This window comes from Bison bison, unplaced genomic scaffold, assembly GCF_000754665.1.
Source record: "Bison bison bison isolate TAMUID 2011002044 unplaced genomic scaffold, Bison_UMD1.0 scf7180017864492, whole genome shotgun sequence".
NCBI classification, from domain to species: domain Eukaryota; kingdom Metazoa; phylum Chordata; class Mammalia; order Artiodactyla; family Bovidae; genus Bison; species Bison bison.
Genome location: NW_011495051.1, coordinates 2584647 through 2602805, shown reverse-complemented (window position 1 = coordinate 2602805; position 18159 = coordinate 2584647). Strand labels below are relative to the sequence as shown.

General features: G+C 56.2%; 3 protein-coding genes across 8 annotated transcripts in view; all 3 read left to right on the top strand.

Annotated features, from left to right (window-relative positions):
* Positions 1 to 3619, top strand: part of DOHH (deoxyhypusine hydroxylase/monooxygenase) — a 12973-nt gene extending 9354 nt beyond the window's left edge. For 2 of the 4 annotated variants that reach the window (XM_010863649.1, XM_010863653.1), the window contains 2 exons: positions 2993 to 3136; positions 3375 to 3619. In XM_010863649.1, the coding sequence (XP_010861951.1) occupies positions 2993 to 3136; positions 3375 to 3613 (383 nt within the window). In that variant the 3' untranslated portion in view covers positions 3614 to 3619. Of the gene's footprint in view, positions 1 to 2992; positions 3137 to 3374 lie in introns of those variants that run through there. The other 2 variants (XM_010863650.1, XM_010863652.1) reach the window with 2 other exon arrangements.
* A 1538-nt stretch (positions 3620 to 5157) lies between these two features.
* On the top strand, positions 5158 to 8609 carry LOC104979660 (small integral membrane protein 24-like). Its single transcript, XM_010828115.1, has 4 exons — positions 5158 to 5285; positions 6024 to 6129; positions 6389 to 6454; positions 7653 to 8609. Exons 1-4 carry the CDS (start codon positions 5216 to 5218, stop codon positions 7816 to 7818), a joined length of 408 nt encoding a protein of 135 aa, XP_010826417.1. The 5' UTR covers positions 5158 to 5215; the 3' UTR covers positions 7819 to 8609.
* Positions 8610 to 8925: 316 nt separating this feature from the next.
* Positions 8926 to 11614, top strand: LOC105005596 (small integral membrane protein 24-like). Of its 3 annotated transcripts, none has more exons than XM_010863648.1 (3): positions 8926 to 9587; positions 9754 to 9865; positions 10709 to 11614. In XM_010863648.1, exons 1-3 carry the CDS (start codon positions 9428 to 9430, stop codon positions 10827 to 10829), a joined length of 393 nt encoding a protein of 130 aa, XP_010861950.1. In that variant the 5' UTR covers positions 8926 to 9427; the 3' UTR covers positions 10830 to 11614. The 3 variants fall into 3 exon arrangements, with proteins under 3 accessions (XP_010861950.1, XP_010861949.1, XP_010861948.1); XM_010863647.1 differs by having other exon boundaries at positions 8926 to 9662; positions 10712 to 11614; XM_010863646.1 differs by having other exon boundaries at positions 8926 to 9662.
* The last annotated feature ends 6545 nt before the right edge of the window (positions 11615 to 18159 follow it).

Below are 18159 nucleotides of genomic sequence, written 5' to 3'. Positions count from 1 at the left end.
CCCCCCAACCCAAAGCTGCCCCACCTCGTCTGCGTCAGCTGACACCCAGGTGTGGTGGAAAGAGGCTGATTACGAACCTCAGAGGAGGCTTCCTTCATTCCATCACTCGGGAAATTACAGGTTCTTGGGAGCTCTGAGTCAGGTGCCAGGACGAAGAACAAACAGATTTCCTGTTATCCTACAGCGTCACCCTCGGGTGCTAGCTGCGAGCCCTCTCCTCCATTTTTCCCCAGGACCCCAGCCCGTCTCGTCAACTTGGCCCTGTGGCATGTGGGATCTTAGTACCTTGACCAAGGATCAAACCCATGGCCCCCACACTGCAAGGCAAATTCCCAACCTCTGAACCACCAGGGAAGTCCCTGTAATTTAAGAGCAGAAAAACAACCACCATCACACACAGTCCTGACCCCATGCCTTCCAGCTCTGGCCCCCATAAGCCCTAGGAAGTTGTCAGACCCTCGCCAGCCGGTTCTCTCCCAAACCGGCGCCAACTAGGACTGCCCCTCAAGTCCCCAGAACTGTCCTTGCCCACAGATGACCTGTGAGTGTGTGCTAAGTCCCTTCATCGTGTCCGAGTATGTGCGACCCTATGGACTGTAGCCTTCCAGGCTTTGTCCATGAGGATTCTCCAGGCAAGAATGGGTTGCCATGCCCTCCTCCAGGAGATCTTCCTGACCCAGGGATTGAACCCAGGTTTCCTGCAGCTCCTGCTCTGCAGGGGGATTCTTTACTGCTGAGCCACTGGGGAAGCCCACAGGTGGCCTCCCAGTGTCCAAATCTTGTTGTCACATCACAGTCTACACTCTCCCCTCTGCTCCTGGGAATTTCTCAGGGACCCCGCCTCCGGCCCGCCTTCATCTGCCGTTCCTATCCTTCATTGGCCCAGGGCTGGGTCCTCAAGCACCACCCACATCCCAGCCGGGCAGCTTCATCCACTACTGGGGCTTAAATCCCATCTATGCTTCAATGATACCCACCGTTCTGACTCCAGCCGTTGGGTGGGGGTGGGGGAACGTCCTCGGAGCTCTTGACTCAGGGTCCAGTCTGCTGCTGCTGCTAAGTCGCTTCAGTCGTGTCGGACTCCTAGCGACCCCATGGACTGCAGCCCACCAGGCTCCTCCGTCCATGGGATTTGCCAGGAAAGAGTACTGGAGTGGGTTGCCATTGCCTTCTCCGCAGGGTCCAGTCTGGATATCTCCAGTTAGCTGATGAGGCTTCCCAAACTTAGCAGTCCTTAGACTTACTACCTCCTATAGTGGCTCCTCCTAGAGGAAATGGAAACTCCTGTCATTCCAGGTGTTCAGCCTGCCAACACCAGGGCTTGATCAGTTTAAAATCTGCCCCAGCTCTGCCTACTCCGCCTCACTTTTCTGCCTGCACCTGGTCCAGCCTCATTATTGGCCATCTGAACCAGCGCAATCCCTCTGGCCCATCCATCCCCTGGCTCCCAATCTCACCTCCAGGATCTGTCCTCCCCACAACAACCACCGGAGGGCGCCTGTGAGCACCTGAGTGAGAGCCCACCCTCACCTCCACAGTCTGTCTTTCCCACAGCAGCCACCGGAGGGCGCCTGTAAGCACCCGAGTCCGGTCACGTCCAACAAGTCCAAGTCGGTCCTGCTCCAGGGCTTTTGCATCCAATAAACTTCTTCCATCTGGGAAGGAGATCAGCCCTGGGATTTCTTTGGAAGCAATGATGCTAAAGCTGAAACTCCAATACTTTGGCCACCTCATGCGAAGAGTTGATTCATTGGAAAAGACTCTGTTGCTGGGAGGGATTTGGGGCAGGAGGAGAAGGGGACGACAGAGGATGAGATGGCTGGATGGCATCACTGACTCGATGGACGTGAGTCTGAGTGAACTCCGGGAGTTGGTGATGGACAGGGAGGCCTGGCGTGCTGCGATTCATGGGGTCACAAAAAGTCGGACACGACTGAGCGACCGAAATGAACTGAACTGAACTGAAACTTCTTCCCTCTGGTACTGCCATGGCTGGTCCTTTCCTCCTCTGGGTCTCTGGTCAAATATCAGCTGAACATGACCTTGGCTGCCCTATTGCAAACTTTAACTTCCCTCCTAGCAGCCCTATGCTGCCCTCAAATCACTGAGGGCAGGGTGGTCTTCCCGCTCACCCCACCCTCAAACCACTGTTCACTTTCTCTTTTTTTTTTATTTAATAACATTTATTTTGGCTGCACTGGGTCTTTGTTGCTACACACAGGAGCTTTCTCTAGTTGTGGGGAACAGTGGCTTCCAGCCGCAGAGCACGGGCTTTAGGGCGTATGGGCTTTGGTACCTGTGGCACATGGGTTCATTAGTTGCAGCTTGCAGGCACTAGCATGGGCTTACTTGCCCTGTGGCATGTAGAATCTTCCTAGACCAGGGACTGAACCTGTGTCCCCTGCATTTGCTGGAGGATTCGGAACCACTGGACCACCAGGGCCGCCCCACTCTTCACTTTCTAACACAACACAATCATTACTCTACGGTTATGCTTTTCTCAGAGTCTGTCTCACCATGTGCGCGCATGTATGCATGCTAAGTCACTTCAGTCACGTCTGACTCTCTGCAACCCTGTGGACTATAGCCTGCCAGGCTCCTCTGTCCATGGGGTTCTCCAGGCAAGAATACTAGAGTGGGTTGCCATGCCCTCCTCCCCGGGGATCTTCCCGACCCAGGATTGAACCCACATCTTCTGGATCTCCTGCAGTGCAGGTGGATTCTTTACCACTGAGTCACTTGGGAAACCCCCTATCTCCCCATCTTGACCATCAGCTCCAGGAGGGCAGGGATTTTCCCAGAAGAGGAAGCAACCTGTGCTAAGGCCCTGTGGGGGGTGATGGGTGTGCAGGGTAGCACCTGGCAGTGGCTGTTGCTGAGCGAGGGAGGGGGGCAGTGGGCGGAAGTGATTTGCAATGTGATCACCCAGGCAGATGGTGGCCACAGGGGAGCCCCAATCCTCTTACCCAAAGCTCCTTAATACTTCCGCCAGGCAGGTCACCTCCGGGCCTCTCCTGCTCCGGGTGGCTGTCATGCCGGGGCTGGCAGCTGAGGAGGGAATGGACGACTGGAGCCCAGCCCCGCCACTCTATGAGGAGTACCGCCCGCCACCACTGGACACCATCCGCCTGCCCAGGTACGTGCTGTACCTGCTGCTGGCTGCGTTCCTGGTGGTGGCCGTGGCCTACGCCATTGTGGGCCATCTCATCAAGGACCTTGCCCACGATCTGGCTGGTGAGCCACTATCTACCACACCTGTCGTGGGCTAGTGCAGGATCGTGGGGGGAGGGAGGTCCCAAGGGTCTCCCTTAGCCAGGGAAGAGGGCGGAAGGTGGCCATGTCCGGGGACGCTCCTCATCACCTTCCTGTCGCAGACTGGGCTTTTGGCCCGAAGCCGGACCAGGAGGACGCCCCCCGGGAGCTGCCCGAGAGCCCCGAGGGTGAAGACCTGGAAGAATTGGACCTGCAGCTGGCTCTGGCCTGGCGAGGCGAGGAGGACGCGGGTGGGGGTGGCGAGGGGGCCCCCGCAGAAGCCCCCAACCGGGCCCCCCGCCGCCCCTCCATTGCCTTCAAAGATCCACCAGTCTGGAGCTCCTTTTGGAAGCTGGGCTGAGCTGGGCCCTGCCCTGGGGCCCAGGAGGCCAGCTCCAACCCCATTGATGGTTGTATTAATATAAAGTGGACTCATGTCCATCAGAGCCTTTTCTCCACTGATCCGCACTGTCTTGACAGAAAACATGGTCTTTCTTGGCTCGCAGGCTCCCGTGGTTGGACACTGTTATTTGCATGCTCTGGCTTCCCCCGTTCTGCCAGAGCCTAACCCAGCCCAGTTTCCATCAAGCCCTGGGCAACCTGTAAACCAAAAACACTAAGGAGATAAAAAAAAATAAAATCTCACAACAATAGCGGCCAACCCTTAGCTAGAGTTGTGGGATGCTAAGCAAGCCCTTTCTGTATTTTATTTCATTCAATCCTCTGAGGTGGGACTTGCTGCTGCTGCTGCTGCTGCTAAGTCGCTTCAGTCGTGTCTGACTCTGTGCGAGACTTATCCACCCATTTATCAGATGGGAAAACGGAGGCATGCAGCCCAGACGTGACTTGGTTGGAGCAGGGAGAATTTTTTATGGGATGAGGCCAGCCCAGCCAGCGACCTGCCTGGGGAAGCAGAGGCGTGTCCCCTGGGCTCCTGCATCTCCAGGTCCTCTCAGCTAGATTATGGGGTGGTCTGTCTCTGGGGGTCCTGACTTCCTAACTAGCCTGAGGGCACCCCGAGGACAGGGGCCTCCTTTCCTCCTGAGCTCTGCATGGGGCAGGGTACATAGTACGGACTTCAAATGTGCCTGATGGGCTGGGCTGACTGGCTTGCCTTGGGCTCCACTAAGTGGCCCTCTTGCACTGCGGCCATGGTCAGACCTCAGGAAGGGAGGAGGCAGTGATGCTGGAGGCCTGGAGAAGGGCCAGGCCTCCCCACCCCAGTCTTCCTGCCACGTGCCTGGGCCGTGGCTGTCCCATGGCGGCTAGGGGGTAGGGTCCCCCTTCTCCCAGACAGGGCCGTCTATCTAATCAACTTAGTGATCAGGGTAGACACACAGGAGAGCTTGGGGACTGAGTCATCGGCTGCTCTGGGCCCTGTTCTCCAGGGCTTGAAGGTGGACGGTGGCCCCTCCCTTCTTGCTCCTTGTCCTCTCCCTGGAGTTGGCTGTGGGTGCCCCAGGGTCAGGGAGCCACAATGAAGCAGCATAAGCTGGTGATGAGAGAGACCCTGTTCACATCCCAGTGCTGGCTGTTTCTGCCCAGCCTGGCACTCCTGGCCTCCCTGTAAAATGCAGGTGGCAAAAGTCTGTGGTGTGTGCAGAGAAAGAAGTGTAATGAGGTGTAAAAGCACTGAGTCAGGAAGCAAGGTCAGGGCCATCTCAGCTCGGCCCCTGTGGGGCGAGCCTGGGGGCCCCGCAGGCTGGCTGTCCAGGGGTGGGACGCAGAGCAGAGGGGCTGGACTCCCGAGTTAATCGTTACAATCAGGTCCAGAGTCTGTCCTCCTGGAAGGCGGGGGAGAGGGTGTGGGATGCCAACCAGGTGGGGCAAAGGGAGGGGCCCTCACTCGGGGGCTGCCCCGCCCCCAGACCCGCCTGCCCCCTTATCAGGAGCTGGGCAGGGCCTCCCCTGACCCTGATGGGGGAACGGCACACTCCAGCGCCCCGGCTGCTGGCTCCTCTGCATGATGGGGACCTTAGGGATCCTGCTTCTGCTCATGGGTCTGCTCCTGTCGCCAGTTGAGGCCCAGAAGGGTAAGGCTCTGACCTCTGGTTTGGCAGATGGGAGGAGGGGTTGGGGGATGGGCTTGGACATGGGCTCGCCCCCTCCCCACTTGATGAGAAACCAAGGACCCTGAGAAGAGAGGGGACAGGCAGAAGAGAAGGGAGGCCCCCTCCCCAACTCCCCCACTCCCTTGGGGCTTCCCACCCCATCTCTGAGCACCCCCATCTCTGAGGCACTTCCCTGTTGTCCAGTGTTGAGGACTCTGCTCTCTCACTGCCCGAGGCCTAGGTTCAACCCCTGGTCGGGGGACTAAGAGCCCACAAGCTGCGGTGTTGCAAAACCAAGCAAACAAATTAAAAGGACTTCCCTGGCAGTCCAGTGGTTAGGACGCCACACCTCCACTGCCCCGGGCACGGGCTCCATCCTGGTTGGGGACCTAGATGGCACATGCCAATGTCTGAGCATCTCCTGCACTCTTCTTTCCCTGTCCTTTCGGGGTCCCCCCACCTTTCCCTGGTGCTTCCCTGGTGGCTCAGACGGTAAAGAATCCACCTGCAATGCAGGGAGACCTGGGATTGACCCCTGGGTCGGGAAGACCCCCTGGAGGAGGGCATGGCAACCCACTCCAGTATTCCTGCCTGGAGAATCCCACAGACAGAGAGGAGCCTGGCGGGCTACAGTCAATGAGTCGGACACAACCGAGGGACTAACACTCCACTTTCCACCCTTCCCATTTCTGAGTCCCCACTCCCCCCACCTCCCCACAGAGCGCCAACTGAAGCCCTGGCTGGTGGGCCTGGCTGCGGTCGTGGGGTTCCTGTTCATTGTCTTCATCCTCATGTTGGCCAGCCGCCTCTGGTGCTCCAAAGCAAGGTGGGAGCCCCATTCCTCACCCCTTCCCCTCCCTACTCCCAAAGTGCTGGGCACCTCTTCCACTTCATGACCCTCTCTGGTCCCTTTCCTTGTCTCCCCATTTCCCTGCTCCCCTTGCACCCACAGCCCAGTACAATCATGCAGTTCCCCCCGCTGGCTCTTGCTTCCTGGAGTTCCTTCAATCTGGGGGAGACTGAGGCTGCCTCCACTTCCTGCCCTTTATCCATCCCCACCCCTCCGATTCCCATCTCTTCTGCAGAGCTGAGGATGAAGAGAGGCCCACATTGAGGATGAATCCCAACCCATATGCGGAAGTGGATCTGAGGTACTGCTGTGTGAGCATGTGTGTGTGTATGGTCAGCCCCTCCTGTCCCCCTCTCAGGGACAGGAGGGGTGGGTGTGCACTGATGACCTCTTTCCGTCCTTGAGCACCTCAGCCACACTCTGGCCCCAGGGCCTTAGCACCTACTGTTCTGATTTGTACACCTTTGCCCATATCTTCTGACTGGCTCTGTCTCTCCTCCAGTCCCTGCTCAGTTGGTTCCTCCCCACAGAAGCCCAACCTGACCAACAGCCTTCCTGATGCTCTCTCTGACACAGCCCTGCATCATTCTTTGCACGTATTGCCAAATGAAATTATCTAAGTCATTTACTGGTTTCTGAACAGAACTTAGCTTTGGTCCAGGCTGTGTCCTCAGGGCCCTGCCCAGGGCCTGGCATGCAGTAGGCACTTACTAAATACCTGTTGAACAAGATGGTGGTGTGGGATAGTGCAGGGACTGTGTGCGTGTGATTTGGTGTGGGTGACTCTCCTGGATTCAGCATCTCCCATGATCCTGTTTCCAGATGTGACTCTGATGAGAGCTCAGGGATGCGGGCAGGGCTGGAGGCTCTTATGGAGCAAGCACCCCAACTTGGGCAAAGGTTTGGGGACAGGAGTTGGAGCTGGGAGCTGGGAGGAGACTATCCTGGCTGGAAGATTCTCAGCTGAGCCTAAGATGCCTGAGGGAGGGGTCTGGGATGGACTATGCTTTGTTTAGACCCAGCTCAGCCCCAGTAAAGTGTGGTTCCTGCTCTCAGGATGTGCTGGAGGCTCCAGGTCCAATAAGTGCTCCTAATTCATAGTTTGCTCCCTGCCAGGTTCATTCCTTCCCCATCCATTTACACTCCCACCCACAAATCCTCCCATCCATTCTCCCATCCATCCATCCACCCATCCATTCTCCCATCCATCCACCTATCCATCTATCCATCCACCCATCCATCTATCCATTCATCCATTCTCCCATCCATCCATCCATTCTCCTATCCATCCATCCATTCTTCCAATGAACAACTGAACCTTAGTTTCTGCCTTTGTGAAATGGAAATCACAAGGGTGCCTTGTAAGGGCTGTTTTGAAGATTCAGCAAAGACTTTTTGTGAAGCATTGGCACAGGTAAAGGCCTGGCACAGGTGAGGGTCTGTTAAACGGGAATGACTCTGTTTTGTTACCATGGTTTGGGGTTTTTGTGTCCCTACAGAAAAGAAGACAAGAAAGGGAAGGAAGAGAAGGAGGAAAAGGCTGAGGAGAAAAAAGCTGGGAAGGGGGAAAAGGCCAAGAAGAAAGGAAAGAGAAACTTCGGGCTGGAGCTAGAGGAAAATGAGGAGCACAGGGACTACAAGAAAGTCAAGAACACGGCCATGTAAAGATTCAGTCACCTCCTCCAAGAAACCCGCCAGAGATGCCCCTTCCACACCCTAGAAGCAATGAACTGAACCTGAAGCCACTGTGGTGACTCCATCTGTGGTTGAGAGTACGGGGCCCTGAATGAAGAGGCTTGGAACCCTACCCACCCCCCACCAAGGAGGGCTCTTCGTGTGTTATACAGTCTATATTGTTATGATTTGTTCTATCTGGTGATTCTTCTTGCACTCGGAGACCATTCCTGGTTCGCGAGAAACCCCCAACCCCTACAATCTCACCGCTCTACCTGCTTTTCCCCACTGCCTGACATCTATTGGCCAAAACCTCCTTCCTCCCGTTCAGCTTCAGGACCAGTATAGGCCAGGGACTGGGGGAGAGCCTTTCAGAAGGGCTTCCGTTGTCCCCTGGGACTCAGTTTCCCCAGGAGGAGACAGCTTTGGGGGCTGGGAGCAAGGCCTGGGCAGCTGTGGAAGACCAAACTCCACTGTGCCCAGGTGCTGGGCAGATCAGACGCTCCCCTTGCAATCTTGATCCTGCCGTCCTGAACCCTGAACTTTGAGCCCCGAGGGCTGTCTCCTGGGAAAGCCTTGCTCCCTCCACCCCCAGGTTTTTGGCTCACGTGACTCCATTTCCAGAAACTGGGTCTTGATGGGTGGGGTGCCCCTGGGTGCACCATCTTGGGAGGGGACAAGCCTCCCCTGCTCTCTTCACTTTCTTCAGGCCCTGGACCTTGCCCTGGATGTTAACCATTTCCTAATGAGAACTTTGATAAAGGCTGGTGTTTATCATTTTATTTATTTATTGGCTGTGCTGGGTCTCCGTTGCTGCGCAGGTTTTTCTCTAGTTGTGGCCAGCGGGGGCTACTGTCTTGTTGTGCAGGCTTCTCGTTGTGTTGGCTTCTCTTGTTGCGGAGCAGGCTTCAGTAGTTGCATTAGGGCTCTCTTGTGAAGCCAGTAGCTGGGGTGGTAGCCCAGAAGGCGGGGAGCTTCTGAGACTATCCCAGGATCGGCCACCAGGGGGCAGAAAAGCCGTAAATAAAAATATATAATCTCCCTAAAAGATGCTTCCACTGAACGCCTAGCATCCTTATGGTCTCAGTCTCTGTCGGTTTGCAATTCGTCCCATTTTCCAGCTGAAAATACTGAGACTTAGAAAAAAGGACGCCACCAGCCCAGGTCTCCCTGGCTGTTGTTGGCAGCGCTGGGATGGAAGCCTAGGCTGCCCAAGGGACGGGCACATGCAGGGGCTGGCTCAGGTCAGATTTGGAGGTTCATGTCCTAGGACGGGAGAGGGTTGGGGTAGGGGGTGTTCCTAGCTGGGAGAACTGTGTTCCTCTGGGATGCTATGTGGTCCCAGGGAAGTGGCCTAACTTCTCTGAGCCTCGAGTTGGCTCCTCTTTTGCAATGTGAGGACCAGAGTTCTGACCACCAGAGTGTGAGACTTGATGGAGGTGCTGGGACTTCAGAGCCAGTGCAATGCCTGGTGGTCAGGAAATGAGTTCCCCACCCTTCTCGAGCCGCCCCTGCTGTGGCTCTGACCGTGGAGAGTGAGAGTCAGGATGGGCCTCAGGGAGACAGGGACAAGGAAGCTCAGGACCCTGAGCCCCTCCCCATGGTGCCCGGAACTCAGGGAGGGGACCCCACCTCCTACTTCCTGGGGCACCGGCCACACCCTGCCCTGGGGTGCGCTGGGCAGGCCACTTCCTTCTCCCGCCGGGGCTGCAACCCCAGAATCTGCTGGATAGGGGCGAGGACAAGAGGGCGCAGGATGGGTAAATTCTGTACGACCCCCGGTCAACTCTCTCTTCTCGCAGCTCTGGCCCCAAGGCTGGTGCAGGCTCAACCCCGTAAGGCCTTGGGAGGGAGTGGGGGTGGAGTAGGGAAAACAGCCCTAACCTGGCGGCCCCGACGCTGACCCAACCCTGCTCCCGCCCGCAGTGGCCCAGCGGAAGTCGTGGCTGGTGGGGCTGGGGGCTGCGCTGGCCTTCCTCTTCCTCATCTTTGTCCTCACCTTGGTCTATGCCGTCTGGTGCCGGGAGTCCCAGGACAGGTGGGTTCTCATCCTTCTGAGCCCCTCCCCATCGCTTACTCTTTAGCATCTCAGCTCCGCCCCTCTCTGAGTCCCACCCCTCTAAGCTCCTCCTCGCGCCAAGCCCCTCCCCTCTAAGCCCCTCCCCTCTAGGAGCCCCTTCCCTTTCCGAGCATCCTCCAAGACTGGGCAGGACCAGCGGGGTAATACTCTGATTCTGAGAGGTCCCCAGGGGGGCCTCACAGGACCTCACTGGCTTTGCTCCTGACTACCTACCCGCAAAACAAGGGTGGCTTCCTCACAGAGATCCCCCATCCCTAGGATGTGTTTCAATAGGGGGGTCTATAAAGTATCACCCCAATGCCAACACCACCCATTTCTCCATCCACCTGTCCATCATCCATCCATCATCCCCCCCGACCTGTCTCCCACCTTTTCTCTCTCCTTCCCTCCTTCCATCATCCATCCCTCTTATCTGTTCATCCATCCATCCACCCACCTTCCCACCATTCATGCATGCGTCTATTCGTTCATCTATCCACACACTCATTAATCCATCCACCCATCCGTCGGTCAAGCCCTTCATCTCTCTGCCCGTCCACTCACCCACAGTTCTGAAACCCAGGAAGCCAAAGAGGCCAGAAATTAAGAGCTCAGTTTTGGCTCATACAGTTCGAGCTCCTGAACTTCCTTCGTGTTCTAAGGGGGTCAGTGTCCTAAGCTGCCTGAGTCTCGTCCCCTTCTGTGTCATGGGAACAGTGAGGGTGCCTGCAGGACTCAGAGCTTCTGGGAGAATTGTCAGAGGCCTGGAGCACTGTCTGTCCTTATTAACTCGGATTATCTGGGCTCTTCTGGTCTCCACAGCAGTGAAGAGAAGGAAGAGGAGACTGTGAGAAAGGAGAAGGGAGAGGACGACTGGGGGCTGGAACTGGAGGAGACAGAGGGGCCTCTGAACCATGAAGCAATGGCAAGTTCCTCCACATGAAGTCTTCCCACTCATCTCCTCCAGGCAGTCCTCCAGGGATGCCCCAATGCCTTCTCCACACCCTATCAGCAAAGGACCTGGTCCTGGGGCCAGTAAGATGACTCTCTGGGACTCAGAGGTCTCAGAACCCACCCCAAATCCCTCTCAGAGGGCTCTCTGTGTGTTACCTGGTAGTCCCGTACCCCTTCTCAAGCTTGGTCTCCACCTGATGATTCTTCTTGAGCTTGGAGGGCGCCCTTGGAGAAGGAGCCGCCCACATCCCTCCAAGAACCCCCCCGCCCCACTGTCTCCTGTCTCTTTACCCAGTCCACCGCAGGCATCTTTTTACGCAGCGCCTGATTTCTTTTCCCACCTCCAATTTCTGTCAGGTTTGGATTTCATCAGAGAAGGCAGGTCCTCCTGTTGCCCAGGTGTAAGCTCTTCCAAGAGCTTTCTTTGAGTCCCAGTCCCTCTCCTTGCTGCTGTTCGCTGTCCCTGAACATGAACTTTGAGCTGGCTCAGCGTGCAGGGCCGTTTCCTGGGAGATGAAGGCTTCTCCTACCCTGTGCTGAGTCTCAGCATTCTGTCCTGCACGCTAGCACTCCCAGGGGGTGGGTTGGGGGTGCGGGGGTGGGAGTAGGGGGGCGACACAGGATCATTATCCCCTCTTCCTGTCCTGCACTCCTGGGAGGCCCCATAGAGAAGGAGCTGGAGTCCTCACTTCTTTGCTGTGTATCCCGGAGCAAGTAACTTAACCGCTCTGTGCCCAAGAGTCTAGTTCTGTAAAAGGAAAGAATAAATCCTTCTTAAGTTGTCACGAGGAACTGAATGAAATACTGCCTACAAAACTTCGGAGCGCAGGACCCAGCACCCTAAAGGCATCTAACAAGCATCAGCTTTCTGTATGCTGAAATGGTGAGGATGGGGGTAGGGGCAAAGGAGCCTGCCGCCTCAGACTTGGGGGATCCGGAAGGTCAGAGGGTGTGTTTTCAGACGACAGTTCTGGGAGCGTAGTTCTCAGTCCTCCAGTTTCCTCCAGGCGAGGCCCGGGGCTTCCGCGTGGGTGGCCGTGCGGAGGGTGGGGCGGGAAGGGAGAAGGGAGGTGCTGTCTGGGCCCCTCCCTTTCCGCAGGGGCGGGACTTCCCTACTAGGAGGCTTCTGGGGGCATTTCGGGGGCGTTTTTAGGTTGTCGCAAGCCTTCCCCTTTTATGGCATTCAGTGGGGAGTCAGTGCTGGGACAGCCCTTTCAAGGCCCCCAAATTGTTTTACCCCAGGGGCCAATGGATGAAAAAGACTCGGCTTTCCTTGAAATTAAAGGCTAGATTGAGTTCCCCGACCCCGGCTGAGCCTCGACCCTGGGATGAACCTCCAGCCTCCGGCTGAACCCTCCATTCCAGCTGAACCCCCACCAAGTTGAGCCTCACCCGAGATGAGAGCCCCATCCCGCAAAAGAAGCTCCTTCTAGATCCCCTCTTCCCTTCTTCCCGCCCCTTCCTCCCAAGCGGGACTGTGGGGTTGGGGGTCAGCTGACTCCACGCGGGACCTGGTTTCTGGAGCCAGGTCCTAGGTCTGACCACAAGGGGGCGCCAGAACCTCTTCGCTGAGAGCAGAAGCGACCATCCCTTCTGGGAATGCAGCAGGGGCATGGGAAGGGTGCGCGTCCACCCGGGGGTCCTGGGATCCCTCATCCCTGCCTCCCGAATGTTTCTTCTGCCCCTGTTACCGGGCGGCGGGGTGGGTTGCGTTCCTGGGTGTCCGCGTCGGCGCACCCTACCTGAGTCCCTCTCGGCTCACCTTGCCGTCTTTTTGTGCCTCAGTTTCCCCATCAGTGAACAGAGACAGAAACGTCCCTCCCCGGTGTGCGGGGTGGCGTGTGGTAAGATGCAAGGAGCCTGGGCAGCTGGGGAGCTTTGATTACATGTCTTGGGGTCTCTGGGGGACTGCTAGGGGGTAGGATGGAAGACCTCCCCCCCAAGAAGGGGTAGTGACTGCCCCTCACAGGCATAGCGAGGTTCCCTGATGGCTCAGATGGTAAAGAATCCACCCGCAATGCGGGAGACCAGGTTCAGTCCCTGGTCGGGAAGATCCCCTGGAGAAGGGAATGGCTTACCCACTCCCTTATTATTCTTGCCTGGAGAATCCCACGGACAGGGGAACCTGGTACGCTACAGTCCATGGGGTGGCAGAGTCCGACACAACTGAGCGACTTTGATAGGCATGGTACTTCCTTACCGCCACGCCCCTGTGGCTCTGGGGAGAGCTGAACATGAACGGTTCTGAGTGGTCAGCGGTGGGGTTGGAGAGACAGGGATGCTGGGGTGCTGGGAGGGCAAGCATGGCAGGCCTAGGCAGGTGGGTAGGGCCTCCGGGAGGTGAGGGTAGAGGAACCATGCCAAGCCCCGTCCCCTCCTTTGCCCACAGCCCTCCAGGGCTCCCACCTCCTTGGGGTTAAAAGTCCCAAGTCCTCCTGTGACCCACAAACCCCTGAATGATCTGCCTTGTCTCCTCCTTGCCCTCCCCTCCCTCTCGCCCCCTCCCTCTCTCCGCTCAAGCCACACAGGCCACCTCACTGTTCCCCCAACACACCAAGCACAGTCCTGCCCCAGGGCCTTTGCATGGTGTGTGCCCTCTGCCTGGAAAACTCTTCTGTCAGATTTTCAGGGGGCTGTTTCTTCTCTCCATTCAAACTTCTGTTGAAAGGTTACTTCCTCACATGTGGCCAACTCTCCTATCCCGTACTCTGCTCTATTTGTCTCCCTAGCATTTATCTCCTCTGACATACATTTATTTTTATTGTTTATTTTCTGTTTTCCCAACTTTGAACTGTGCCACGAAGGCAGATCATTTAGGGCATTTTGTTCTCCATTGTGTCCCAAGGGCTAGGTACCCAGAAGATACTCAGGGAATCTTTGCTGAATGAATGGGGTTTTGCTAGGTGGGGGAAAAACAAGGAAGGAAGGCAGTCTGTACATTTATGGAACACTGACTATGTGCCAGGCTTTGTCCCTGGAGCCAGGCAGGAGGTGGAATTACCTGAGCTGGCACAGAGCAGGTGCTCCATAGATGCCCATGGAACTTGTTGATCAAAGGTGCTGACGAATTCCAAGACTGGTTTTCTGAGGCTACCTCCCCTTCCAGCCTCTTCCCTGCACTTTGACAAGAACCTGGAACAGCCTGAACGCAACACAGAAAGTAGGACCCAAGACAGCTAGAAAGAGTCGAAGCATAGCTTGTTTAATTTTTATACATTTTTTCTTTTTTCTTTTTTTTTTTTTGCATTTTATTGAATCTTTTATGGAACCCCCCCCTTTTTTATTTTTTTTTTTTTTTTTTTTTGCATAGGGAAACAAACAAACAAAATAATAACAGCCAGAGTCACTTTCTGTAAATGGTACTTAGGTAGGCGCGTCCGCGCAAACTGAAACGACTGCGTAATATACAAGGTTATGAACGGAGTATGATGTGGGGGCACGGGGCAGAGAAGCAGGCAAGGAGAAGGCTGGGCCTGGGTCAGCCCGGATGTCCGGCTCCTTGTCCCCCATCCCTGCCTTGGGGAGGAGGAGAGGGGAAAGGAGATGGGCAGTGGGCTGGCCTGGCACCAACCTTCTCCTGACATAGGTTCATGAGCATGGTGTGTGTGTGTGTGTGTGTGTGTGTGTGTGTGTGTGAGAGAGAGAGAGAGAGAGAGAGAGAGAGATCCGGTATGTGTGGCAAGCAGAAAGCGAGAGACAGAGTAAACTATCCTGGTAATATTGGTAAAATACAAAATGGGGGGAAAAACTCAAAAAATATATCTCCGAGGCGACAGGAAATGAAACAGCAACACCACCAAAAAATGTGAGAGAAAAAAAGACAGAAAGAAAGAAAATTCAGAGAGAAAACGAGTTTCCCTCCTTTCTCCCTGTTGCCTCCCCCCGACCACGTGGTTCTGTCCCTCAGACACCCTGCTGTCTCGCCCTCCCACCACCGCCCCCCCCCCGCCATGTGTGGCCCTGGCAAGGGGGAGAGGGTGAGAATGGGGGTAGGGGCCAGGACCCCTGGACTGGAAGGGGCTTTGGTTTCAGGGGGCCTGGCTGGGATCCAAGATGGGAGGCTGGGGTGCTGATGCACTTAGGGAGTGAGCTTTGGGGGCTCACAACCGGAGGGGGGCTGGGTAGCTCCTGGCCCCTTTCCAGCGGGTCTTCTTCTAGCCAGGTGGTGTGAAGGGCGGGAATTTGCGGGGGGAGTGGGTCTTCCTCTCCTGGAGCCCATGTTCCTGTTGGATCCCGCCTCCTCTTTCCTGAGGCCTGAAGACCCCCTGGGAGTCGGGAAGGAGGACCTCAAAGCTACACCAGCAGACGTGTGAGGCACTGCTTGGGAAGTCTGTTTTGGTATCGCTGGCAACAAGTCCTGCTGGGATTGCTTTGGGTCTCCTTGCTTCACCTGGGGAGCGGGGTGGGGTGGGGGTGGGCCTCCGGGGCCAGCTCGGACCCCACACACTCTGAAATGCTTAGGGATAGATCGATGGGTGGCAGGGGGAGAGGTGGCGTCAGTTTGGAGATGCGGCTCTCAGGGAGTGTCCGAAGGGGCAGAAAGACGGAAGGATGCAGGAGATGTAGGACCTGAGGGCGTGTCTCTGGAACCTCTCTCCCATCACTCTCCCTAACCCACCCCCCTACACACAAAAAGTAAAAATCAGGGGTCTCAAAGAGAGAGAGACTCCAGGCCAAAATAAAAAGTAGCCACTGTATAATCTGTATTATGAGAAAAAAATTCCAAAATTATACACATATATATAATGTATAGTATAGCCCTACACTGGAGGTCAAAGTACCATCAGAGAAGCCAGAGGGAGTGGGTGGCTGGGGTCCCGTCTCTCCCAGAGGGCTGGATGGCTGCTCCTGGCCCCAGGATCCTGCCTCACTGGTAGCTGTCCAGCCAAATGTGTCTGCTCCTGGAATGCTGCTGTCTCCGGGGACAGAGGGAAAGTTCCGGAGCTGGGGGTGTGGGGGGGTGCTGAGGCTGAAACTGCTGCTTGGGGAGCGGCAGCAGGGCCCCCTCCCTGCAGCCTCCCTTGGGGTTCCCTTCCAGTCTGATTGTCTAGCTCAGGGTGGGAATCGGGGCTCATAATCCAGCCAGAATGTGGGTTCCAGACCTGGGCACTGGGGACCCTGGACCCATCCTCCCTCCCCAGGTCAGATAGGGTGGGGCTGGCTTGCCACTCCACACCTCCCTCTCCACACTGGTCAGGGTCTGCTACCTCCATCCAAAGAGAGCGATGGAGGTGATCTGCATATATTGGGGAGGTCTCCCTTAGTCTTTTCCACAGCAAGGACTGGACCCCAAAGTCAGGCTAGGGGACTCTGCATGGGATGGGCTATGAGTGAGGGGGTGATGGTGGGCTTGGGAGGGGATGGGGTTTGAGATGTCAGTTTCATTAAGTGTCAAAAAAACCAAAAACACCCAACACCCTGCCCACCTCCCTCCCAGGGTATGAGCCCCAACTGCACTGGCAGGTGGGAGCCTGATTCCTAGTGTTTCTGCCTATTCTGATGCACAGCAGGCAAGGAAGGGAGGGGCTCTGAGGCCCAGGGTGCTGTAGGGTGCAGTCATGAGGGACACCATGGTCCAAGGCAAGCCTATGGAGGAGGGGTCCCACAGGGACGTGCCACCCACTCCCCTGTGCCACTGACTGTCCCCACTTCCCTGGTTGCGGGGGTGGGGGGGTATGAAAGCCGGAAATGGGCCCTGTGGAAACTGACAAGCAGGGCCTTGGGCTCTTGGGCCAAAGGGCCGTTCTCAAGGGCAGGGTCAAGGCCGGGGCCTGGTCTCTCCCCCCCTGGCCCTGGGGCTGGCTGAGGTGTCTTTTTGGAAGAAAACATGGCGTGAGCAAAGAGTGGCAGACGAAAGCCAGGGTCTGGCTGCAAGGCCCCACCCAGCTCTGGAGACAATTCTAACATCCAAGGTGGTGGCCAGGGAGCGAATGGGGACTGCCCGCCAAGCGTACGCCAACAGGAGATGTTCAAGGGGCCCAGGGACCGGGAGGGCCGGAGATGGCGAGGAGGGATGGGCCCAAGGTTGGTGGACCCAGCCTCGGGGTCTCTTGCCTGGACACTTCACTGACTGCTACTGTCTCGGCTTTGGTAGAGTTAAAGGCAGAGAAAATTGGAGGAAAAAAAAGGAAGAGAGAAAGAAAAAGAAGGCAGAAAGGAAAACAAGAGAAAATAAAACCGAAGAAAAGACAACAGCAATGGCTGGCCCCTTGGACGGGGCCTGTGACGCGGTGCCCCCCGGCCATCCCTGCCCCCTGGCGTCAACCCCCCGGCCGGGCCTCCATGGCTGAGCTAGACCTTACAGGTACAGACAGACAAATATTGCATATATCGGGTTTGGTTTTGTCTTTTTGTTTGTTTCACACCAGACCCCCTCTGCAGTCATAGCTGGAAGACATAGTAGAACCGGGGGGGTGGAGGTGGCAGGAGGGTCCTTCCTGCCACCCCAAGGCCAGTCTATGGGGATAGGTCCTTTGGCAAGAAGGAGGGGGCTGCAGAGGGGTAGTGACACAGCGATGCGACCCTGAGCCAGGGGGATGCCAGCCTGTGGGAGAGGTGGCGGGGGGAGTCTGGCTGTCAGCAGGGTGGCCACCCCAGGATGGGGGGGTGAGAATGCGCAGGTGCATGTGTGGCGTCTGCGGGGGGCTGGCCTGTGGCCCAGTGAGGGGAGAAACCCTTGCCTGGGGCCAGGGCACACCCCTGAGGTCTGTCCGCTGCTGTGGGCAGGGGATGCGAAATGACCCCTCTGGAGCCCGAGGATGGGGCCGGGGGGGTTGCAGAGCACCAGGGGGCACCCCCAATGCAGCAGGAGATGGGGAGACAAGAGCCCAGGGCAGGCTGGGGGCAGGGCAAACTGTGGGGTGATTGTTGCGTGCATTGCTTTGTTTTTTTTAAGCAATGTGATTTTTAAGCGTGTGATTTTTTTTTAATTCTTAATTTTTTTTTTACAAATAGAAATACATCCCTTTTCAATTTTTACTTTTTATTTCATGTCATTGTTTTGTCATTTTTTCTTTTAAACTACACGAGCAGTGCATGCAGCTATCTGTGTGCGCTGATATTGTTTAAAGGTAATACTTATTCTTGGAAGGCAAGGCACATCATGTGATAGAAAATTTCGTGCAAATTAGGAAACATGGAACTTTTTTAAGGGTTTTTTTTTTTTTTCTGTATCTTTTTTTTGTTTTCTTTTAAAGAGAAGGAGGGTGGTGGTGGAGGGCTGGAGTGGGGGGTGGCGTAGGGAGGGAGATAGAGCCAGTATCAATTGCCATGCAGTTTCAGCCGCCGTGAGCTGAAGTCAGGAGCCAGGTCACAGAAAT